This window comes from Diabrotica undecimpunctata, chromosome 3, assembly GCF_040954645.1.
Source record: "Diabrotica undecimpunctata isolate CICGRU chromosome 3, icDiaUnde3, whole genome shotgun sequence".
NCBI lineage: Eukaryota > Metazoa > Arthropoda > Insecta > Coleoptera > Chrysomelidae > Diabrotica > Diabrotica undecimpunctata.
In genome coordinates, this window is record NC_092805.1 from 122,488,079 (window position 1) to 122,515,682 (window position 27,604).

Genomic DNA, 27,604 nt, shown 5'->3' on the forward strand with positions numbered 1-27,604 from the left:
TGATCAGTGTGTGTTATCTGTACTCACTTATGGAGCGGAAACATTATCACTCACAAAAAATGTAGTGAATAAAATTCGCGTGACTCAGAGAGCTGTGGAGTTCCAGATGTTCGGTGTCTCTCTGAGAGACCGAATCGCAAACAAAGAAATACGTCGTAGAACAAAACCAACAGACGCTATCGAAAAAATTGCGTCGCTAAAATGTAATTAATAAAAAGCACTACGGAGCAGAGTACGTTAGCAGTAACTAAATGCAACTGACACAAAAGATAGTATAAAAGAATAATTTATAATACTATAGTGAAAAGTATTATGGTCTAGGCAGTGAGTTACAGCCACTTAGATCAAAGGATAGAACCAAGGAAACGGACTTCTAGGGGAGATCGGTAGGAGAACAATAACAGTAGTCAATAAGGCGACTATTTCCGTCTGTTATTTATAAAAAATGTTCATATTCCAGAAAATTAGGTGTAGTTACTTATATTGTTTTAATCATATGTAGATAGAAATTACTATTGTAGAAATAACAACATAATTAACACAAAAATATTTATTTTTAGTCAAATTCTCCACCAAAAACCATATTTTTAATATCGAATCTCCTTATACTATGCTGCATTCCATGTAGACTGTCAGAAAATAGAAATACAGAAGAAGCTATTTTACTATTTGCAGTACCTGGTTCCTGGTTTCTGTTGATGTTCTTTGCAGGGTACTTATAAATAATAAACTAATTTTAAAATGATATTACATTCAACTTTTTTAGGGCCGTACGCTTAACTGGACCTTTTGTGACCATGATATATAGTATGATAACTGGTGATATGTTAACTTTTGGAATAATTTATACTATAGTTCTTTTTGGATTTTCCCAGTCTTTTTTCTTTTTGTACAAAGGATTTCCTGGAGTTAATTCTACCTTGTATTATAGCTACCCTACTACCTGGATGGCTCTGTTTCAGATTACTTTAGGAAATTATGATGTAATTATATATATGACTGTACAAACAGAAGGAATTTTGCGTAAAAGTAAAGTTTTACATATATTTTTTAATACTAATGTCAAAAGTTTTGAGAAAAAATGTTACTTGCGAAACTCGGGCAATTGTGATAAACTAAATTGGTATTTTAAATTGGTAGTATAAATCTTATATGGGTGGGGCCGAGTTCATAGAGATTTCTTATTAAATATTTTTCAAAGTTTTAAAGCACATAGAAATATATACACAAATTCTTAGAGATGAAGCATGACTACTTTTCCTAAAGAAACAAGAAACATGAATTAACCATCTTAAATTGCCAATTATTGTCCTGCGTATATAAACTATCGGACAAAAGTATAGCAACATTTTAATAAAATGCATAAATTTCAATTTTCGCATACTAGATGTATGATATACTGTATTTAATTAACTCGATCCCAACTGATTAATATGTTATTTAGTAAAAAAGGTTGTGCCGCGTGGGTGACATTTTACCATCGAGTGAAAGTGACTGGACCTTACAAGGAAGCACACATGTTTATAGCAAATATTAATATGATTTTAAAGCTATTTTATTGTGGCGTTTTGGTATTATTTACGATCTTTATTTTGAGAACAATTTCCAAAGTGGAATTCGAAATGTCAAAATAAACGTATTTTCAACTATAACTGAAGAGTAGAAGTTTCAAATGAGCTAAGTGCCAAAACCAACATTTTGAGATAGTAAAAACGTTAAGAAAATGTAAGGATTGATTTTGTTTGTTAATATGTTAATTTATACAAAAAATCTGTATATAACAAAACGGAAAACTTAATCTAAAAGTATAATAATGTTATAAAGAAACGAAAAGAAGAAAATTTTTTTTTCTCTTTTAAATAGGAAGGTGCCCACCTACTTTTATTCAGTAATGGGACGGAATATATCATTATTTTGCATGTTAGTGTTTTCAGCAGGGTGTTCTTGTGCAGTTTCAACTACTCCTAGTAATTTTTTGTAGAACTGTTGGTGCTGAGGATTGTTGAGGTATGGTATCATTGATTGGACGCTTTTCTTCTTGTCCGCTGATACTTTGTTTTCGGGTTCCATTTTCACTAATTAAATTTTTTTTTCAAATCATTTAGCGTCTTGTTCTTTTTTAAAATATTAGTTTCACGCCATGATTTAAATTCTGAAAATGAATGGGTGGTTTTGATGTTTAAAGGGTTCTCTTTTTCAAAACGTATTCTAACTGATTTGCTAACTGGTAGCTTAGTGGTATTAAACATTTTCTCAGCAGCCTCTTTGATATTCCAAAAATCACAGCTATTCACGTCGATGACATCGAAAGGTGGAGTGTATCTTGCGAAAGTAATAACGTTGATCAAATCCTCCGGCACGAATGCCTTCATAGTTTTTTTCGTTTTTTCTATCAGGACAAAATCCCTGTCACAAGGTATGAAATGCGGCCGCTTACCAAAAATCTTTGCTCTATAGAATCGTATACGCCATTAGAAACCAAAAACATCAATATAAACAAAATAAATTTGTTTTTATTTTGGCCACCACAGTTGTCGCTCCAAATAATGATGCCCTTCTTGTTAGTAAAGCCACTATTTAAGAAACGTAGCAGGCACGTCGCAATTTGGGAGGCATACAGGAACATGGAGGCATTATTTGTGTCCCCTACACGTATTCCAAAGTAGAAACAGGAAAGCTGTCACAAGTAAAACATAACTGAGTGAACTAATGTTGGAACAAACATGACCTGTTGTGAATCTATTGTATCTTGCTTGAGCAGTTCTCCTGCCTTTTCGGTTTCCTTTGGTGAATTTCTAGCTCACATTTTGACTGATGGCTACTACGTTTATTTTTATGGATTTCACAGTACAATCTATCACAGATGTGACATGTATCTATTCGAGGTCGTCGAAAAGACAAATTTGGAAATTCACGTTTGAAAACAGATCTACAAAATTTAGAAGTTTAGTTACTTTAGTAGCTCTGAACAGTCTATTAATATTTCTAATATTTAAGCACGGACTAATGAGTCCGGGCTTAAGTATCCTTTACTGGATTTTGCCCTCCTATAATGACCAATATTGCGCGGTATTGAATTAATGTGCTCTTTTATAGCATAGCGATCATCTTCAGAATATAGCGTTTTTTTATGAGACGTCCTATTATACTAGAAAGAAGTTTCGACAAGTTTCTTTTTATTAACAAGAACTTTTTCAGCTTTTTCCTTGTTACAGCAAAGGTATTCATGAATGTATTTTTAACACTTAAGCAGAGGCTCCATCTTCATTGGGTAGGGTGTAGCTTACTGTTGTTTGACGTCTACTATCTTCCTAAACTTCATAGGTACCATGTCGGTACCTCCTAATCCGCAGGAGCTGTATAAGACCCATCAGATAAGTACCTTGAGTTTTGGTGTTCACTCGGTGAAACTTTTCAAACAAGGATTTTCTGCAGGTTATATTACAAACTTCCTGTGTTGGCAGCGATTTTGCTACTATATCTTTACGTTTTCTAGTTTTATATGCTTTGCCAAGCCCCCCTAAGTTGTGTTTGTTTCTTGCCAAAGCTGCCAGTACTATTACTTCTTTGGGTTTTCACTTCACTCATTGCAACAAACTGTACCCTTTAACCATAACAAAATGAATAATAATAAATTTGACAGTCTTTCGCACGCGATAATTTAAGAAATTATCGCGTGCTAATGAAACCTTCTTGAGCAGTACAGACCAAATTTTCAAAATGTAATCTTACAAAATAGTGCAACGTGAATATACGTTGCACTATTGGTATTTGACAGTGTTGTCATGTGCTTATAATATAAATGGTAGATATGCTTCAAATATAAGGAGAAAAAGTTATTAAAAAGTACATTTTTATTATAGTATTTTATGGATTCTGCAATTTTTTAATTTATATAAAATAAGAACGATTAATTCTTTGTTTCTTTCGATATTAATTGCAGTTAATTATTAGAATTTTTTTTTAGAAATTTTTAATTATTTTTTAGCACAGAACCCTCAAACCATCAGTTGTCAGATTGCAACATATGTTAACCAGATGAAAATTTTATGACAATAATTTTGGTTAGGTTAGGTTAAGTTAGGTTAGGTTAGGTTAGGTTAGGTTATTGTTAGTTACTTGCAGTTTTGCAGTGTATTTATTCATATAATTAGCTTCTTAATTAATTAATTAATAAAAATATCACATGCTCTTTCCCGATTTTAAATATATTTGAAGCATATACCATATACAATGTTGTACAACCTAATGGCGCACCACACTTCCTTATGTGTTATTTGTTATGCGGCTTCGTTGTATTCGCCCATATATTTGTTATTCGTCAGCGAATAACAAATACGCTACTACACACTTGTGCCGGCGGATTAAACATATTAGATTAGGCCCAATATTAGAGTTATGCGTGTTTAGCAGACTCAAAATGGATATGGATGTATCGACAGTCACTGCAACTTATTTTTACTGAAATTCAAAAATCTCATTCCCTTTTCATTTGTCCATTCCATTTCACAGGAGGTACATCACAAATCATAGCGTAATAGGTACGATAGTTGTATATAAACACACAAATTTGTCGAATTAGTGGTTCAAGAATAACGGGAATTACAATAAAGTTCGGTTAAGATAAACAGCGAGACAACCAAAAGTGCGAGCGAAGTGTGGTCATTCGACGCATACATTCGGCGTGCATCCGGATTATTCGTGTCCTTCGAAGTGTGTCAAAAAACGACAATCGGACGGATAGGCGTATTTGTTTATGCGTGCGAATAAAGCAAATAATTGACTAATTTACCTACCCTCCACACTTCGTATTATGTGGCCGAATATAGTGCATAACAAATAACATATAGCGAAGTGTGATGCCGCCATAAAACATGACACCACATACAATGGCACACAAAACTCAGATCACCAATATCGTGCCACCTTTCTTTTTTCTCAAGGCTGCAAACAACACATCACTTGGAAAGTTTACACTTAAAGATCGAAGGTTAAATAACATCGGGAAAAGGGAAAGTTCCAGTTGGAAATCTGCAAGTTGGAAACCTGCAAGTTGGAAGATTTATGTGGAATATGTGGATTTATGTGGAAAACACATAAATAAAGAGCATGAAAAAACACATTTTGGTACCATTTTGTTGTTTTCCGTACTGTTTTTACAGAACTTAGTAGCATATCAGTTTTATCCACTGTCCCCATTATAGTCACATTCTAACTTATAAATATTTTATCAGTTTTGGCTGCAACATTCATGGATACTTTATGATTAGTGGTAAGCATATAAATATCTCTTTTGTCGCACCACTTTATGCACAAAATGTTTTTTGAATTTTTAAAGGACATTTCGGACTGCTTTAGTTTTTCTGTGAAGAGCGGTATAACAACGGTTTTTCTAACAGTTTCACATGCGTTTGTTTTATTAAAACGCAAAAATAAAATGACGGATGGACTACAATACCAATTATCTACATATAAAGTATATGTAGATGCATTAGGCATTAGTATGTAGGTTGCATTAGGGTTTCAACAATGCTTCCTGAAACACCTAATTTCTCATTAATTATACGTATATATATATATATATATATATATATATATATATATATATATATATATATATATATATTTATATATATTTATATATATATATATATATATATATATATAGATATATATATATATATATATATATATATATATATATATATATATTTATATATATATATATATTTATATATATATATATATATATATATATATATATATATATATTTATATATATATATATATATATATATATATATATATATATTTATATATATATATATATATATATATATATATATATATATATATATTATAAAATCCAAAATGTATACCAAACCGGCTTCTTCTATATGGAATATACTATTTAAATCCCAGCCTACCTTTGAACACAAGAACGACTTTATCTAAAGAAGGTTTTTCATAGAAAATCTACGACCGGTCGAATTTTATAGAGCTAATCATTCCTGCCAAGTCTCATTTTCTAAGAAATACAGCACACACAAATTTATCCCGTGACATAATCTGTAGGAATATTGGTGAGATTTTAGACCAAAATTTAGAATATTTCAAGTTCATATTTCTAGTCATAATATAAGTTGCCTTATAACTAAAAATATAAAGAAAAAAACTCATTTTAGTAACACGAGCCATCATTTGATAGGATCTGACACGATAGGCTGTTTGAGTATCTAGACATACTCAGAAGAGGTTATAGAGATCTAATTTTTGTAAAACATATTGAGACCGAAGAAGTTTTCATTGAAACGGGAGTTAGATCAGGTTATCTCTTGTTATTCTTCTTCTTCCTCTAATGGCGCTACAACCCTTTGTGAGTCTTGGCCTGCTTAACAATGTTCTTCCATTCTGCCCTGTCGGATACTTTCCTTCGCCACTGCCTGATGTTCATGGTTTTAAGATCCCTCTCTACGTCGTCTATCCATCTTTTACGGGGCCTTCCTCTTGTTCTGTTTCCTTGGGGCATCCATCTCTGGACTACTTTTACAGCTCGATTATCTGGCATTCTTTTTAGGTGACCAAGCCAGTTTAGTCTTTGTGATTTTACATATCTCTTGTTATACTTTAGGCATATAATAAAAGCTAGCAGATATTCGATACTGTAGTTTATATTCAAAGGAAGGCTACAAGGAAAGAGTTAAAGTAGCATATATTCAGTCTAAGTGTTACACTTTTGGCTAACTTTGTTTGGAAATAGTAGGCGATTATGGATACTTGGTAAATTCAAAATATCTAAAAAATAGGTAAAGCTAAAAACGTCTTGTATGTCTACATACATACAAGACGATAGAAACTTAATTTTCTACACGCGCAAAACTCCACTATTTATGGCATCATTGGAGAAAATTTTTAAATTTGAGGCAATTAATAATTTATTTATTATAACCGACTGCATCAAAATTCTCAAATGCAGTTTCCCGACTTTTAGAAACGATCAACGGTCATGTTATGTTCTTTATCTGCCAAAGGGTGCAGGTAGGCCAGTCATCACTTTTCCTATCTCTCCAGATCTATTTTAAAATCCTGGTTTTATTACGGTGATGAGTTATGCCGTGATAAGTGCGATGTACCCGGAAGATCGAAAGGAAAAAGAACTCGAAGGGGTCCTCAACCCATTAAAGCCATACGGTTGAAAACTTATTAAACATCAAACGTTATCAATGCAGTACGTACAATCCAATTAGCACACGTACTACAACATACAAATGTATAATAAACCAATTGAATGCAGTACAAGAAAAACATATAGAGACATATGAAGAAACAGCGTAAAACAAGCAATACGATCCCTGGAAGAACCACAATATAATGACTACAGCTTTGATAAGATGTAGGTACAGATCGGCAGAACGGCAGAAAAAGAAAATGTTCTGTAGTATTGCTTTAAATTTGGTAATAGTGCCTAGATAAACAAACTTAACCAGAAGTAATCGGATATGTGTTCTCATCCCATCTGATCCCGGATCCTATTTTAACTTAACGTATAGTCCTAGTTTTGGGAAAAATTTCAAAAGCGTATAACTCTGAGCACAATAATCTTATATTTTTATTAAATTATTCAACAATTTAACTTAACTATCCTTATTATAAATCAAAATTCAAATGACAGACAAGGGACCATTATTTTCGATTTGCCTAATAATTCCCCTGACACGTTGCATCATTTTTTGGACGACCTCGGCGTCAATTTCTCTAATTTTTGTATATATGCGGCGTCTTAACTGTTCCTGATTTTGTGCTTCCCATCCGTTATTATAGACTTTCCGACTTAATATTGGCCAGAACTCTTCAATTGGACGAGCCTGAGGTAGGTTGGGGGGATTGTCTGCTTTCGGTACAAAGGTGATATTGTTAGTTTCGTACCAGTCCCTTGTGATCCTCGCGTAATGCCATGAAGCAAGATCTGGCCAAAAGACTATTTGATCATTTGCATGATGTGTGTTCACAAACTGAAGCAATTTAGATAGACATATTTGAATATAAATATTTGCGTTTAAGGCTTCGCCTCGAACAACACCAAAGTAGGGCTGTGAGATAAAGCCAGCCTCAGAAATTGCACACCATACCAAAATTTTGTCCTCAAAATTTTTTCTTACTTTTGAATTTTATTTCATCAGGTACATTTTCGTAATCGTTCGTGTAAAACCCATCGTTACCCTTCATCTCAGAGTTGGACAAAGTAAAATATTTTTCATCGTCCATCACGATCAACTTGTTGACGAAATGCACTCGCCTTAACGCGCGGCAACATCTCGGAATTCTCTCTAATTGATCCTGTGTGTATTTTGGAGCTTTCCTTCTTTTCCGGTAGATAATATTGTTACTCGATAGGGTCCTGTATACTGTAGTCTTTCCAACATGAAATCTTCTGGCCAGTTTTTGCTGTGAGACCCCAATTTTGTTCTTAGCTGCTTCAATCAGTCTTGCCTCTCTTATATGGTTCAAAATCCGCGGTCGGCCACTTTTACGCAAGTTAACACATGGTATCCCTTTTTCACATTCTCTGATTGTGCGATAAATTGTCGATTTGCTTATGTTTTGATCTCGATAAATACTAACAATATCTCGTTTCGACATTCGCCCAACCATATTATAAACACCTCGACGAATATCAATTTTATAAGACATTTTGCAGAGCACAAACCAAAATATTCTGCTTTGTTTATTAAATGTCAATAACTGATGACATTTCAATTCCATGTCCTTCTTTGTTAAATGCATTTTGCTTCTCAATCAGACCAGGTGAAATTTTTCCCAAAACTTTAGGACCATACGTTAAAATGGGACCACTTAAAAAAAAAACTTTATTGCTTTACCCCAAAGTATATTTTTCTCATTATAGTATCATTTGTCATCGATATTTATATTTAATTATTTTTAGTTTGATAATTTTATTTGTACTTTTCCTAATTCTCTTTACATAATTGGATTTGTAAAGTTATGAGACCAATAATTAAATATAGATATCGTTATAACTCTTTGATATAAATAATATATTCCAAATATAGAGAAAGTATTAGTAGACTCATTATAAGTGAGTGAAACCGTTGGTGAAACCTATAAAATGTGAGTTTAATTTTCTAAAAATAGTGCATTGAGTATTGCCTATCTAAAAGTTTAACATTTAAAAAGAATTATAAGATGCTATAATAAAATATTTCGAAATTTTATCTTTATAGTAATTTTTAAGAAAATGCATCTTAAAAACTAATAGCATAATAAAATTCAGAAAAAACAATACATTACAAAGTTAATACACAATTATAATTAGTCAATTTGAATTCAATGCTATTGTTATTATTTATTACTGACATGACGCAAAATACCTTCCAAGAAACATTAATATCTACCAATTAAAATTAATAATAAGGTTATTTGTCTGCTTTTCTAGTACCAAGAATTAGGTTCAACGACTTATCCTGCCGTGGCAAAAACAGTTTTCGCCCTTTTTATGGTTTTTGTTCCAATTTTATTACTAAACATGTTGATAGCTATGATGGGGAACACGTATGCACACGTTATCGAGCAAAGTGAAAAGGAGTGGGTAAAACAGGTAATGACAATACTGTATTTACCGAAACAAACAGTACCAATAATAAAATTTTATTTGTTTATAAACTTATGTTTACACATTTTTATTTTATTTATTTATTTACATAAAGTACCTCGACAACTAGGACCATTGATATAGGAACACTAACTTTAGATGTACTTATATTAAATAACGAAAACAAATAATAATTATAATTTTAACTAATCTCTATTAGATTAAATCTTGTGGTAGAGCTGAGCCGTTTATAGAATCAGTATAGTTTTCGTGATCTCTGTAGGGTTGTTGAGCATTTCTTTAAGAGTAGGTTTTAAGTCCAATGATTTATACGGGTTGGTAAATAAATTTGCAGTCGGTGAGGATGTGTTTTACTATCGGGGAAACACTACAACGGTGGCAAATTGGACGAGTTCCTGAGGACGACATCAGGGAACTATGGCTAAGTTTGGTGTGATTAATTCGGAGTCTTCTAATACTGGATGATTCTCTTCTAGTTAGGAAGTTCAGGGAGAGATGACTAATAAACTGTTGTAGTTCATGAAAAGTTTTCTTGCTTTGTTCCCATAAGTTTTACCCTACTGACTTTTTGAATACGATTTTGAAATCGTTAGCTAGTTAAATTATGATTATTCCAGAACTATGGTTGTTAGCTTCTTTGGCAAAATGATTTGCTTTTTCATTGCCAGTAATTCCAGTATGAGAAGGTAGCCATATGAGAGAGATTGTTAAATCGTGGGCGGAGAGATTTTGGTAAATGTCAGGAATGTTTTGAACCAATGGCTGGTCAGTAAAAATTGTATTGATTGAGCGAATGGCAATATGTCTGTTTTATGGTAGATGTATTTAAAAGCCAACAGAATACTATATAGTTCACCATGTCAAGGGTAACCGAGATGATCTTACAAGTTCATTGATTGAAGGGATTTGCGGATGTTGATGCAGCATATGAAAGTAGAAGAGATTTTTATCTTAAGGTGAGAGAAAGTTCATTCCCGATTTATACTCTCGATGGGACTGAAGCTAAAGGCACATAGACATAGACGGAGAACGCTATTATGAACACATTTTAATAAATTTATATTGGATCTAGATGCAGAGGAATAGATAAAGCTACCGTGGTCGAGTTTAGATTGGATAACAGCTCTGTAGACTCTTAATAAAGTAGTTTCATCGGCACTCCATTGAAGCTGACTAAGGGTTTTAAGAACGTTCAGTCTTTTAAAACAATTGGTTTTAAGTTCATAGATGTGATTTTTCCAATTAATCTGGAGTCAAATAATGTGGATAGTAATTAACAGATAATAAAATTTGGGGCAAGGGAGTGGAGGTCCTTCTGGAAAATTTTATTAATTTAGTTTTCCTTTGAGAGAGTGATGATCCGAGTGTGTTAGATATATCTTAAAGAATATTTATATAGGAACATATTTACCATGTCAGTAAAGGATTAGGTCATCAGCGTATTTTATGGGAGTAGGAAAGGACCTGCATAATTCGTTGATTGCAAGAATGAGTAGAGTTGAACTTAATACAGATCCTTGAGTGGCACGCTGATTTTGTGGGAGATATTGAGAAAGCTTTCCGTTGACAAGGACTTCAAAGGTTCTTCTAGTTAAAAAGTTTTTTAAAAATGAAAGAATGTACTACTATCTAAGTTATAGTAGAACAGTTTGTCAATTATTGCATTTCTGGAGGTTGAATCAAAAGCTCCTTCAATGTCAAATATAGTTGTAACGGCATCTTGTCGATGTCTTATCGATGTCTTGACGAAATGATTTATGAGTTACATTGGAAGATTGATCAGGTTTTGTAATTGGAATGATTCTAGAATTGCGTCAAATATCTGAGAATTTATGTGTGTTCTAGATAAGATTATAAATTTCGAGGAGTTCGGAGAGAGATGTATTGGAAATATTTTATAAGAAGATATAAGGGATATCATTGGGACCAGCAGCAGATTTTCTACATGAAGACAAGGCAAGTTTCAGTTCATGTAGGGTAAAGGGGGCGTTAGTAAACATTCATGTGTAGATGATGAAAAGGTGGATAAATATTAAGTGATTAAATATCTGGGAGGGGAAGCCGTATTGTTTTTATTGAATTTATCTTCGAAATAATATGAGTTGTCGGCAATTACTTGGTTGTCAGAATGAATTATATCAATGAGACTCTACTACCTTCACTAGGTTACAGTCATGCCTATTATATTTCACCCAACCGTTTTTCACAGTATCTTATGCAGCTTCTAGATCAACTAATGTGAATCAAATTGTCTGACTCTAATTATTCATTTTTTTTGTGACAAATAAGGATTACAATTTTATTAATATCATTTTAGTGGGCCAAGATAGTGATTGCATTGGAAAGAGCTATTCCTCAATCAGACGCTCACCATTATTTGCAAGAATACAGCATTTCATTAGGAGGCGGTGATGATCCCAACACTGAGCTCAGAGGTGTTATGGTCATTAAATCAAAAAGTAAGACACGAGCTAAACAACGCAAGGGAGCAGTTGCAAATTGGAAGGTAACGATTATTTTTACGTAAATCCCGGAATGGTGATTTAAACGAGACTATTTCTTTAAACAGATCTGTTTACATTTGCTATCTTATTATTTTATTATATTATTGTAATATATTATAGAGCTTGACATATTTTTGGACAAATAGCTCCTTATATAACCATAAGGCAAAAAGTTATTGAAACTATATAGATATATTATTCATTTATTTTAAAGAATATTTAAGAATTTTGTTAAAAGAATGTGTAACCGAAAAAGTTGTTGAGAAGGTTAGGCTACTCTGGACAAGTGTGGGCTTAACATGGGCATAACACCGTGGCCAAGTGTGTCAATTTTTATTTCTGCAATTTTCTGAAATTACGTAACCCCGTAAACAACTTTGGAGGTTATACATTCTTTTCAACAAAATTCTAAATAAGATTTCTTTCTTTCTAATTTTTTAAGAACGATTTCCGGAGTGCAAGTCAAATTTTTGTAGTTAGTTAAAAATGCAATTTATCGTTACAATCAATTGTGGCTTAAACCCATATAAACACAATATTTAACTTAGATATGCCACAGGACAACCATAGACATATCATACGAGATAGACTGATCGTTGCAATACTAGCCCGTTCTCCCAGTGTGACAAAGAAAACTGACGCAAATCTCTGTCTAATACTCTAATGGGCCGGGTTTTTAGACCATGTGACCTAAATGGCCAATAAAAAGATCACGTGGTCGATAAACCAGGTCCATTAGACAGAGATGCAGGGACTGCTTTGCGTTAGTTTTCTCTGTCGCGCTGGGGTAACGCAACTGCATTGCAGCAGCCAGTCTATCCTGTATTATATGTCTATGAGAACAACAGTTTCGTAACCTTATTTTAAAAACTCGTTTCAAATCTAATGGTTAGAAATTCTCGAATATAATGCTTATCAGTTCTCTGACTATTTAATTACGGCTTTAAACATAAAACAATCTTTATGAAAGAAAATTTCATTTATTGCTAAAGTTCGTGATACAATATTTTGTATTTTCAATTTGTTTTATATTGCAACGAGATCACCACATTCATAGCTGTTTCTATTGTCTACGCCAGTGACAGATACCAGGGGGGTTTACGGGGTTCATAACCCCGTCCAAACAAAATTAAATATCAATCAAATAATCCTAAAAAAAATAATTTAAAACCCATCAACCATATAAGCAAGAAATCAAGAGTTGAAATGATTTAAACTTACTTATTCTAGGGGTAAGTGTAGAATTATGCGGAAGCCTTTTTACATTGCTCTTTAAAAAATCAGTTCTGAATTCTGAATACAGTAATATCTCGACTAACGCTACCCCAACTTCAGAGTTACGCGATTTTCAAATTTTATCAATTCATCATTTGAGTGCCAGGGAGTCTTTCGATTATCGATGAGATAGAATTACCGCCCACACATTATTGCTCATTCAATGTACATGAAATGACTTTTCGCACGAAATCAGCACTTTTTTATTTTGTATTAGGTATTTCTTATCTTCAGTTTTGTCTACGAATTGGTTGTTTGTAATTTGAATATGTATTACACTATATATTACACTATACTACACTATATATTACACTATATTATGCAAGGAAGGATCCAAGGAAGAAGACGCATCTCCTGGCTGAAGAACCTTAGAGAATGGTTTAACTGTAGTTCACTACAACTTTTCAGAGCAGCAGCCAACAAAGTGACCATAGCCGTTATGATATCCAACCTCCGATAGGAGATGGAACTTTAAGAAGAAGATTACACTATAATACTACTCACGAAGTTGATCGAAGTTTAGCGAATACGAGAGTGTAGACAGGTAGTTCATGCGACTTCGCTTCACCTCGTTCTACTTCCGTTCTGTGTCGGTTTGCGCGTCCGAGTTAAAGGGCCCGAAGGGCCTTCATTTTATAATTTATTTATAATAAATATCAAAGTGAATATTGTTGTTGCATTAGCTCTGTCTAATACGTTGGTGAATACAAATAAAGGAACTGGGGGCTGCTGTCCAAGGTATTTGTGAAATGTGTTGGGTTAAAAGGCATGAAGGTCGTCTTCAGTTCCAGGGCGAATCCATCATCAAAATATACAACGCTCTTGAAACAATTTCTACGTCGAAGGATAGTAAAATGTCTGATGCATTTTCAGTAATGCAAACTATTAGGAGCCCAGAATTTCTCATTTTAGTATGAGTTTGTCTTAGTGATGTTTTAGGTACAACTGTATCTTCGTCGTCTTCTTTAGTCACCAAAATTATTAGAAGAAGGCTACTGAGGCCACAAAGGACACTAAATGCATTCTTCAAAATAAAAGATCAAATGCTGAATCTGTTTTTGGCAAACTTTACTATGAAGTAAAGGAAATAGCTGAACAAACCAACCTGTCGTCAAAACCAACTTGCTAACTCTTGCGAAGAATCCTTCCGAAGATCTATTTATTTACTTCTTTTAGACAATATCTTAACTGATTTAGAAGAACGTCTTTCACCGAAAGTTATGAATCTATTTAATCTTTTAGTTGTTTTACCTAAAACTAATAACTCACCAGAAGATAAAATTGCATTAAAAAAAATTATTGACACCTTCCAGGATATTATTGGAGCATCTACTGCATATTCCACAGTAGAACATGAGTTTTCACTGTGGATTCAAAAGTGGAAAAGAGTCTGCGATGTTCATATGTAGCCAAATATCAGAATATTTCTGCAAATATTAATTAAACTGCCAGTCAATTCAGCAACAGCAGAGCATAGTTTTTCTACGCTTATGCGTCTAAAGACTTGGCTTAGAAATAGGACTTCGAAGGAAAGGTTAACTGGTTTAGCACTCATCAATGTGCATCCTGAAATTTCTCTAGATGTTGATGCAATCATAGAGCTATTTGCTAAATCGGATAGGCGAAAAGAATACATTTTATAAAATTATATAATATTTACTTATCTTATTCTTATAGTATTTTTAATCTATATCTGTCAGCTGTTGCTGACAATTCGTGAGAAAAATTTCAAAACCGAGTAAAAAAAATTTCACTTACTTATAGCCAAATATGCCTAATTATAAAAATACCTATTCTTAAATTATATTGTTTTTTTGTGGAATAAATTAATTTAAATAAAATGCTGTTTGCACTTCTTCTTAAGGTTCCTTCTTCATTACGGAGCAAATAACTGCAGCAAATTGCTCTCTATCTTGAGCTGTTCTTAGTATCGAATGAGTGTCCATGCCTGTCCAGTCTCTTACATTCTTCAGCTAGGAGCATTTTTTTCTTCCTGGACTTTTTTCCCTTCTACTTTCCCGTCCATTATGAGTTGTAGAAAGTTATATTTTTCTCCTCTGTAAATATGCCCAACATAACTCGTTTTTATGTTGTTTACAATATTTAGAAGTTCTCTCTCAGTCCTCATTCTTCTCAGCACCTCGTTGTTGGTCACGTGCTCTGTCGACAAAATCTTCAGCCTCCTTCGAAAAACACACACATTTCAAAAGCTTCTATACGCCTCACACTTGTAATTCCGAGAGTCCACGTTTCCACTCCGTATAGCAATAAGGAATAAATTAATGTTTTTAAAAATTGATATCGGATATCCAACGATAGGTTAGAGTTTATTAGGAATGTTTAATACATTCATTAATGTTTACACGTACACTGAGGTATTGCATTTAAATTACTTAACTTTGGTTTATACTTATTTATCCTTGTTTTTTTCTTGATTTTGTAGCCATAAGATAGGTGGGTTTAAATTAATTGTTTTTAAAATACCTAGTTTAAATAATTGACAGTTCTTGATTTTTCAGTTTTTATATTTTAATACCTTTCCTTTGGTGTAATAGTCTTATACACTTGATGTTACTATCAAAGAGTGTGTAGAGCTTTAAATTATTTTTTTTGGGTTAAGTTTAAGACCCCTTAATGTTGTACCCTTTTTTGAACCCGTATTGTGGTATTTGGGTTTTAATAAGTTCTCATTGGTTTAATATATCCCTTAAAATAATTATTAAGAAAATGATTCCATTATATAAGGCGAAATCAATCAAAATCACCCTCAAGACCAATGACCCTTCCTCCCGGCCAAAATTTTCCCTTCCTCCCGGCCAAAATTTTCTGGATCTGCCACTGGTCTACGCTATAAAATATTTCGTAGAACTGCTAGCCTTTGCATTTGAAACTAACTATACATTACGAATTAAAGGGTTACAATTGAAGGGCTTAATATGTAACAATGAAAGCCTCAAAAAGGTAAAAGTGAGATATTTGACTTTGAATGTTAAAAATAATATTAAAAAATCCAGTAACAACTTTTGTTGTTTTAGTTTAGATATGTCGATGCCACATGTCTTATGGAACTATAGTTACAACAATATTAATAAAATTACTCCAAACTTGGGAAAAAAACAGTCTTTATTTTAAAAAAATGTGGCTTGTTGTTACATTATTACATTAATAATGAATACCCAAAACCTTATTTAATCAACCAGCTCGGCGACCTCATCAGCAATATCAGGGCTGACATCCTCTCGTAAACTATTGTAGAAGGGATAATACACTGAAGGCATGTAGGGTAATAATGATCTCACACTTTCGAGTTTCGCTCAATATACTTCTGTTGTAAATCAGATACAGAAAGCACATTTGAACGTCCTTCTTGACAACAGTAACGGGGTTGTAGGTACCATTCACAGAATGCTTAACGTAAAATGCTTTTCTGTTATCACTCTTGAATAAACAGGAAAAACATTGGAAAAATCCAAAGATTGCTGGTCATCAGTGCGAGTACTCTTTTTAATGTTCTCTAAGAGTGGTTGAACATTGGCGAAACCTTCCTGCTTCATAACAGTTAAGTTGAGGGGCTTCTTTTGATTAGATTCTTTTATAATTTTATGCCACTCCTCAGGAGAGTACACAAGCGGAGCGTACTTTCTATGTCGTTTTTTTATAAAAGCAAAGTCCCTGTCAGAGGGAAGGTGAGTGTGTCCGTAAAAAATGGTGGGTAATAGACTTAATCTTTTGTTCCTTCACTAGCTGGAACCATAAAGACATTAAAAGCCAGTTTTTTTTTGCCCGGGACAATTATCCGTGTAGAAAACGAGATGTTCTACTTCACCTATCTTTGAGCTCAGAAATTTTATGAGTATTGATGCAATTTCATCACGCATGCAACGTTTTCCGTCCAGACAAATATATGACCAGCGTCTTCCGTACAATCATGAATTCCTATCTAGATTATACATCCATATTTTCCTGCAATAAAATGCAGGACCAGTGGATAATTTGGGAATCGGTAACGCTTGCTGCAAGTCAAACGATATAACATATGTCTTCTTATCAATAATTTTGGACCGGGCTGTTTCGCTCTTCAGTAATTGTTGCATTGCCTGAGCCCCACACTTGTGCAAGTTAATTCTTGTTGTTAATTCGCTATACTCCTTTTTCTTTCTGAGTTTGCTGACCCTATTTGGATATTAATTTCGTCGCATGTCTTATGTCAATATTATACTCGGTACAGAATATCTTTCGGTAAGTATGCTCCTTAACTGGTTCAATTCCCGCTTCTTTACACCAAGGGACATATCGATCCGAATAGACACTGGCGATACTCATGTTATGGTCCAGGAAAACTTTATTCATGTTCTCTTGTCGACTGTAGTGACTTTGATACTTTGGAATCAAATGTATGTGGTTTTTAACACTTAGTATTTCCGAATCAGATATTTTGTTCACACGGTTTGTATGCTTTCCTCTGTTGTCTCTTTCTGGCACTAGATTTCCTTCTATCTTCTTGCAAACAATGTTATTTACTCTGCCCTTTGAAGTTTGAAGTCCATGGATATTTAAAAATTCTGTTTTACAGACATGTGTAGTTTCACCATTGACATTAATGGGGTAGACTGCATTGCTCTTTCTATGCGATTCTTGATGTTTTTGCTTCTTTCGGTAGGACCTTTCCTTCTTAACTATATCTATACATTCCGAATAAGTAGCTATTTTGTAACTCCCATGAACCAAGGATATAAAAACTCGTTAAAAATATTGCTCTCGCGGCCCTGAAGCTTTTCCCTACACTTCTTAGTGCGACTGCAAGGCGGTTCCAAGTCTCGACTAGGCTCATTTTTTTTCGCTTTGTCGCTTACATATGGTTGCCCTAAATTTCGTCGAATTTTTCTTATTGATCTTGAATAACAGTGTTCATTTCTTTGTCTTCATCGACTTGTTGGAGTTTTGACGGGTGTGTTTGGTTTTGTCCTTTTTCTTGACGGATCTTTTTCATTATCCTACAACAAAATGCAGTCATATAACAAGCCATGTCACAAGCCACTACAATGATACTTTAATCTTGAATGGTAATAATGTGACAAGCCACATTTAACAAAAAAATTACATACCGCTGTATTTTCATCACATAAGTCACTTCCAGATTGTACATAATCTGGATCTTGGTCACTGTCATCAAACGTCGGCTCAACTTCAGTATTTTTCTTGCTAGAATCGTCAAAACTCACATAAATATCCGAATCACTTCCGCCCATGTTTGCCATTTTGATGTAGCTTGTCATTATGTCGAGTACAGTTCACCAAATATAGCTGACAGTGTGAAAACACTTGACGATCATGATGCGCATTCATCAAACGACGGACCTCGCACTCGCACTGACGGTCCATACCGTTTGTATGTACGTTCTCACTTCACTGTTAGCGCAGGCAATGGGAATTTCACACTTTCAGCTATATTTGGTGAACTGTAGATACTAAAAAAAATTAGACCTATGCAATAGTGTTACCATAGGTTTATCGCGCCATCTATTAACGAAGGGCTGAAATAAATTTCTAGTGTGCTTGTTATACTATTACTTAAACCGAGCATAGCATTAAATCTTCTTGAACTCACGTGAGGCTTGTCATAGTTTTACATTAAGCCTTTCAATTAATGTCTTTAATATTTGTTACATCTTTAGTCTTTTAGGTCTAGACAAGGTTAATAATATGACTTAATCAACTATTAAGCTCAAAATACAGTAAAAATATTTATGTTTCAGAGAGTTGGTAAAGTAACGATTAACGCCTTAAAGAAAAAGGGGATGACTGGTGAGGAAATGAGATGTTTAATGTGGGGAAGAGAATCCATCAATACTCCCATAAAAACCAAAAGGTAACAGATATAGCTAATGATCTATAACTTTTTGGTTATAAAAATAAGTAGTTGTAAACATCCATACAGAATAAAATACAAAATACCCATTCACAATTTATAAAAGGTTTCGTGTAACATAAAGTAATTATAAAAAAGAACGTTATCAGCATTCACATGCATTAAAAAGAGAGGTATAATACCAAATATTTCGAAATAAATATACTGGAATGATTATTTAAAAAAAAATAAATAAAAACTCAAAAATTACAAAGGAACACTTCCCGTACAAGTATATAATTTTTAAATAAATTAAACCATATTACATCGATCAATCATATAATGAATAATGCGTGTTCCAGTAGAGTTTTATATCAAGTATAATTTTGTTTTTTAACAAAAAATCTACATTGTTTAAAACTATTCAACTGATTTTTGGAAGGTTTTGTCGACTAAAATAGGAATAACTGATTCATAAACTTCGTTTTCTGCTACTGATGTTAGGCCATAAGCATGATACTATAACTTGCTATAACAAACAGTTAGTTATAGTATCATGGGCCATAAGCTACGGTTTGTTAGAACAGTGCGCAGCGCACAGCATACACATAGAGCAGAATCTGTTCTACTCGACTCACGGCAGTTTTGGGTGAGTCGGTTAGATTAATTTGCATAAATAGTCTGTCACTCTGAAAAGAAGTTCAGAAATTAGTTTCACATTTATTCTCTCAAAGGTTGTACGTTTAAAAAAATGAATTCTCGCAAACTTAACGCAATAATTTTATTACTCCAAGAAGAGGGGGAAAAAGAAGAGTTGATAACGTTAAATTTAAATAAAAGAAATAAAAATGTAAACGAAATTTTTTCATGTCTTAATACAGAATGTGCTTTTAAAATAACAGTCGAAGAAAGACTGTTGCAAAACGAGGAAAAATTTCGAGAATATTTTAGACTTTCCAGGGATTTGTACTAGATCCACTAGCCTTTCATCTTCCTCGGGAGAAAATTTAGTAGACATCACTTAATTATTACAATAATAATAACTAGGTATATAAAAATACAGTTATAATTTCAGTATAGATGTGTACGTTGTGAGCGCAGCTGAACGTTTGCGTCCAAATCAAATCGCAGTTGATTCCAGCGCACACCGTCGACGTAAACGGCTATCGGTCTGCAGTGCGCGCAGCTCAGCAGAACCTAACAAACCGTTCTCAGAGAGAAGCATTCAGAGATCGGAAACTATCGATAGCCTCTGCCATCGATAGTTATCGATAGTAACATATTTTTTAATGAGCATGCGTAGCCTACATATTGACTATCGACAGCTGTCATTTTTAATCCATCCCATCCATGATCACGATCATATCACTTGTCCCCATTCCAAGGTGATTATATATATATATATATATATATATATATATATATATATATATATATATATATATATATATATATATATATATTTAAATTAGTTACAAACAATTAAAAGAACCATTGATAAGTTATAATTAATTATAATATTAAGGTGTGTTTTGGATCAGATCACTTGTTCCCATTCCAAGGTGTATATTAAATGGTTTTGGAAATTGTAGAATATTTGTTTTTTAAGATATCAGATATACATTATTATAAAGTCAATTACAGTAATTTTGAATATATATATATATATATATATATATATATATATATACATATATATGTATACATATATATATATATATATATATATATATATATATATATATGCATATATATATATATATATAAATATATATATATATATATATATATATATATATATATAATATATATATATATATATATATATATATATATATATATATATATATATATATATATATATATATATATATATATATTTAACTAACAAACAAAATAACCATTGATAAATTATAATTAATTATAATATTAAGGTGTGTTTTAGAGATATTTTTCCAAGAACCAAATTATTTACACAGAAAGGTTTTTGTAAATATAGTTCATTTTTATCAGTACCTTCATGTTGAGAAATAACCACAAGACTGAAGTTTGCTGATAAAATTATTTAATCCTGAAACAACTAGAGATTTTAATTTTTTAATTTCACTTTTAATTTGTCATTTTTTCCTCAGTAGAATAAGTGGACAAACAAAATTTTTTTAAAATTAATAAAACACAAAAATTGATTAACTAAATATTTTATTTAATTTTCCAATACCCACGAATTTTTATTTAAAAAAATTAGCATGTTTAATGTTCGGGGCTTTAATCGTGCCCTTTTTTCACAACCAATCTGGCCTGCTGCACTAAAATTCCTTTCGAAATCTACTGAAGAACCAGGAATTTACAAATATTTTAATGCTAGTTCCTGTATAGGGAATAATTCAGTTCCATTAACCTGAAAGTTAAAAACAATGTAATATGGAATTATTTGAATAAAAAAAAAACTACAAAATACCAATGGATCTGTTTCGCTGGATGCATTTTATCTTTCAAGAAATTGCCGTTTCGTAATGATCACATCTGCCAAAACATTTTTGACTTTCCCTTTAACCTTTTCCTCCATGAAGTCAAACAATGTTTTTTTCATCCCCAGATTTAAAACATTTTCCTTTTCGAGCTAAAACTGTCATTTCGTTTTCTAATAAAATAGAAGCCTGGTCAGCATTTTCTTTCATTCGAAAGGCTTCTTTTTTAAACCTGGGATCTATTATGGTGCTGATCCTCGTAATTGACCTAGATTCATATTGGAACAGTCTTTTGGAAATAGATTCAATTAATCCTAGTCGAAAAGTGTTCCCTATCTCTGTACCTGTAATTTCTGATATAAGTGTATTATGGATTCCATAAACTATCGGAATTATTAACGAGATTGTTACATATTTAGTTCCTGAAATTTTTTTGGTCGCCTCTTCAAAACAACCCAACACTTTCTCAAAGTCTCCTAAAATTGAGATTTCATCGATGGTAAGAGGGACTGGAGCTTTTCGGATCTTCAATAGTGTCTTATTTAATGACTCAGAAGTCTGCAAAATCCTTTGTATCACGTACAAACAACTGTTCCATCTTGTAGGCACTTCTTGAACTAACTTATAGGGCTCCTTATTTTTATTTTCAGTACCTTTCCATTCCCGCACTTGCACTTCTTTGAATTTGTCATAGGCTACACAACTTGATTTAAAAAATTTAACAATTTCTTTGCACCTCTTTAAAATTGCCTGTACAGGTTCCACAGAGAAATTGTCTTGAACAACTAAATTTAAAGTATGGGCAAAATTTCACATGCTTTTATCATGTTTGCTGCATTATCAGTTACAATACATATGTAACTTTATTGGTCAAATTCCAATCGTAAATTTTATTTTTAAGCGTTTCTGCTATTACTTCTGCCGTATGACTTTTTTCCAGATGTCTTGTAGCTAGCATTGCTGCTTTTAAATTGAATAAATCATCAACAAAATGACATGTGACACATATATATGACTCTACTGCCACGGATGTCCAAATGTTTGTTGTTATTTCAACATATTTTATGTTTGTCAATATATCCAAAAGTTTTGTTGAAGATTGCATATACAAATCCTTTAATAATTTATCCTTTATGGTCCTTGTACTAGGCCATAAATATCTTGGATCCAATAAATTGATAAATTTTTTAAAACCTTCATCATTAACAATGGAAAATGGCTGATAATCTGTAGCTATCATTAGTGCTTTATCTAAATCCTTTTTTCTTTGAGAATTATTCTCATAGTGGTGTTCTCTCCTAAAAAAGGACTAATTGACCTTACATTTGATCTGGCCGAACTTGTTTCTAATGAAGTTGGATCATATCGACTGGATCCTAAAAACAAAAACATAAATTCAGAATTTAAGCTATTATTAGTAATATATCAAACACAATAGATATGAAGGAAAAAAAATTCATACCTTCACCAGAACTTTCTCCTTTTTCTAAATTGGGATGATATCTTTTAAGGTGGTCAAGGAGATTGGAAGTGTTTCTACTTGTTTTATATTCTTTTCCGCAAGTTCTACACTTGGCCATTCTTCTATCCTCAGACTTTTTAAAATAGTCCCACACCAAAGACGTTTTTTTCCGTTTAAAACAAGATTCCCTTTTAGAGATAGGCAAAACTTCCAAAATCTCTTTCCCATGTCCATCATTAATGGACCATGTCCCTGGTCTAAAATTTAATAATGTTTTACATTCAATAGAATTCTCCTAAAAATGTATTAACTCACCTTTTTTTTTGAAGTAATAAAAGTTATAAAAATATAACTAATATTTTTTACAACTTTTAATACAAAAATAGTTCACAGAATACGACTTCGATTCGATATAGGATATACAATTTAATAATTTATACCTTATTCAAACAAAAACCACAGCCAAGCCAAGCCAAAAGCCAAGCGCAAAATGAAAGAAACAAAGAAACATGAATATGGAAGTGGAAACACGTGGAAACCACAAACAAACAAATGGATTGAATATGTCAATAATGACAATGTCATTTCATGCCAACGATCTTATATTAGACTGTGATAAACCATAGACAACATGATCACTTGTTCTTGATCGATCTGTCTCTCTCTAGTGCATTAAAACTTCTCACTCTTCCTCTTTCCCACCAAAGGAGACGCTGCTATACTTACTTGATGTAAGACAGAGACACAAAGAACAACAACAAGATGCTGTCTTCACTTCAGTATTACAGACTAACAGACTGTTCAGTCTATATCATCGAGTTAAATTTTAACTCGATGGTCTATATTAATATATACTGTGTTTTCTGTGTTTAACTGTTTACAGCAACAAATCTTAAACATACGACAATAGGCTGATAGTTATCGATAGTTAGCAAAATTATCGATAGTTTCCGATAGTCAAAACTATCGATAGTTATCGATAGCGCTATCGATACTTTCCGATCTTTTTGACGAACGTGCGAGGCGTTCGACTGATTGTGAGTTATGCGTCGCTCACTGTTCTAACAAACCATAGCTTTAGACCTCGTCTAGTCCAATTTTAAGACTATAGTCGTAGTTATTTGTGACGTTCACTGCCAGCTATCTTATCATATTTTAAAGGGCACGGTCTGGTAGCTGTTGGTCTTAAATTTCGTGCTATTCGGGCGAGTCTCTCTCACTATCCATTTGTGTAGAGATAGTTCAAACACTCCTGACCATGGAGCTGCGCGAAGGCGGAGTCAAATTCACGTAAAGGCAGAAAGGTTCTATTGTAAGTGGAATTATACAGTGCATAGTACAATGCTTTTCGCATGGAAGTGGGGACTAAACCAAATTTCGTCTACTGCGCCGTGGTCAGGAGTGCTTGCACTATCTCTAACATGCTGGTTCTCCTCCCGTCTTCTCTCTTACAGGCCTTAGTCAAATCTAAAAATCACATATAGATAGGTTGGCTATATACCAGTGCTAATTTGTCTGGCTATGAACGTAGCAACCATAGTTGATCAATTTTGTCGAAAGGCTTGGTGCTCTTCACTGATTATGTATTTTTTATTAATCTTGTTAGCAAATATCGTTATTAGCAGTTTAAAGGTTATGTGTGTGCTAGGTGACTGTACGATAATTGGTAGGATTTTCTCTACTCCATTTTTTGTGTGTTTGGTATGATAATGCTGGTCCAATGGTCTGGTACATGCTCTATACCCTTGCTATTTAAAATTTCCTGTAAAAGTAGCTCTATGTTACCAATTATAGTTTCTCCTCCGTATTTTAAGAGCACGTTTGGTAGATATGTCATCGAGTCCTGGAGACTTTTTGTTTTATAGTTTATATCTGATTTCTTTCAGGGCTATATATATGATGTCATCACTTTCATCTTCTTCTGCTTCTGTAGGTCTAATATTGTCTTCGTTGTAAACTTCTTTTAAATATGATATCCCATGTTTATATTTATTAATGGGTTTTTCTACTTTTAAGGAACTTTCAAACTTTTATCTTTGGTGAATCGTGTGCAATATATAGTCTCTTTTTATTTATCAATTTGAATAGATGTTGTTTCTTATATCTTTATATCTTTGTATTGCTGGAAGGTATTAGTTTTTTTTAATGATGTATTCCTAGACTAACATTTGTTAGTCACGTATTTAATTTTCTCTACGCTATTTATAAACAAAAATTTAAACAAAAAAGTCATAAACATTTACTAATACTGAATTAGGCTAACAGGACCGTAGCAGGTTAATATAACAGAGCTTAAGCCTAATCGCTGAGAAATATTCTTATTACACCATTGTGGATAAATAATTTGATTTATATAAAAGGGATAAGGATAAAAGGCAAAAGAGATTGGAATATTAAATCTGTAAATCAATTTGTTTTTCAAAATCGGGGGACAGGCTGTAATGTACCAATCTTGATGGTGACGAAGATGGCAGTTGACAAATTTTTTTAAGTCACGAAAAAAAATTAATTTTCTATCAGTTACTATAGAATATAAGGTGTTGAATTTTTTTTAACCAAATTGATTATTTGGTAACGATTTGTGTATTCAGAGCCACCATTTGTAATCTTAGCTTTAATAATTTCTCTACGAAGATTATACTTGTAACTAAGCAATAAAAAGTTAATTTTGCTTTGTCTATTTTTAGGAAAACCAATAACCCTTATGTTATAGACTCACTGGGACCAGATTTAACTGGAGGGTTGGGAGATGCGTTAACTGGAGCTCTAGACGTTATGGCTTTTACGCATGATGTTGATATTAATGGAGCAGCACAAGGTTTAAATCTGGCTAGTGCTAACAAGCCTTCTCCGCCTCCAAATTATAATGACATACAAAAAAATGTGAATTCCGTTCAATTAAATAATCAAATAAATTTAAGCAAAAATATTATGAACAATACGCAGTCGACTCCAGGTAAGTAATTCATTAAAAATTTGGTTCCTTTACTTTCTATAGTACTAGAATTTACTTTATTTATCATAACCAAGCGGGCTAGACGAACCAAGCGCTTTCACTTCACTGTGTGAAGTCCGTGGAGTGATGATTCAATCCCTGGCCAGTAAACAAAAAGTTTAACGTAATAGTTTAAAATCTAAATGGATCTTAGCGCAGGAGAAAAAAAAAATTAAAAAAGAAAAAAAAGAATTAAAAAATAAGTTGTAATTTATTACTAATTGCACGTTAGATTGTACGGATGATTATATGTTTATTCCTCTAATTGTAAAAAATTCCTCTGATTGTAAAAATTGTTTGTCTTTAAATTTGTCTGGCTAATTGGCTCGGCCAAGGCCATCAAACTAAATAAAAAAATAAATAAATAAATAAATGGATCTTCGATGTACATTAGAATATGCTGGTGTATTCTTCTTCTACCTTTTTATTTTCTTCTACTTTTATAAGTTTTAAGTTGTCTTTCATATTATTATCCCATAGTCTTCCTTTTTTTGCACTGGTTTTTTCTGTAAATCTTACTTTTTTTAATTTCTCATTTCTCTGTATGACCTAATAAACCAACTTTTGCTTTCTAACTTTTATGTATCATATAAGAATTTTCCCTAACTTCTTTCCAATAGGTTTATTTTAGCTATTCTCAGTACGCAGGTTTCGTAATCTCTTCTAATGTTTGTCTGATTATTATAGATAATTATTAATATTTTTGTTTATATAAGGTAAATCCGGGTAAAGTTGACACATCTTCATAAAATATTTTTTTCTCGAGTACTGTTAGGTTGCTATATTAGGAGTAAATCGAGAGTAAAAGTTTTATTGTAAATTTCAATGTGTCAAATGTTTCAGATGTCAATATTACCCACACTCTAAGAAAACATTGACACCCCATATTAACTACGTTATAAGCCAATATTTACTAATGGTCATAGATAAATAATATAATATTAGAAACTAATGGTTGAGTAACATTGACATACAATAAATTAATTACGCACTGTTTTTGGTACAAAATTGATTTAAAACCCATAAAATTCGAAAATAACAAGAATCAAAGTTAACAAATAGTGATCGCTTCTATTAACACAAAACCTTAATTAAATACGTGCATCCCACGCCGAGTTGTAGGATTTAGAAGGAACCCTACTATAACATTTAAGAAAAACTGTATTCATCAATGGTAGGAAATACAAAACATTTTTCTTTCGTTCACAGGAAAGTCATTGCTATTTTAATACCCTCGAAAATAATTTCTATTACCTTTCCAATGTAATGATGAATTTCATTCCTACGCTTATCAACGTGTTCTTTTGTTTTTGCCACCACTGTATTAGGAATATAATCTTCATCTTCCAAATAGAGAGAAATAAACTAACTTCGCTCTCAGAACTTGATTTAATTGTTTTCTTTTTCGCCTTCATCGGCTT

The 27,604-nt window shown here is 32.6% G+C and overlaps 1 protein-coding gene across 1 annotated transcript in view; it reads left to right on the forward strand.

Annotated features, from left to right (window-relative positions):
* The window catches only part of iav (transient receptor potential cation channel subfamily V iav), a 79,304-nt gene that overhangs the window by 35,539 nt on the left and 16,161 nt on the right, over nt 1–27,604 (forward strand). Inside the window, exons 11-16 of the mRNA XM_072526832.1 lie at nt 561–712; nt 767–983; nt 9,455–9,616; nt 11,949–12,137; nt 19,167–19,279; nt 25,876–26,144. Of these exons, the coding sequence (XP_072382933.1) occupies nt 561–712; nt 767–983; nt 9,455–9,616; nt 11,949–12,137; nt 19,167–19,279; nt 25,876–26,144 (1,102 nt within the window). The remainder of the gene's footprint in view (nt 1–560; nt 713–766; nt 984–9,454; nt 9,617–11,948; nt 12,138–19,166; nt 19,280–25,875; nt 26,145–27,604) is intronic.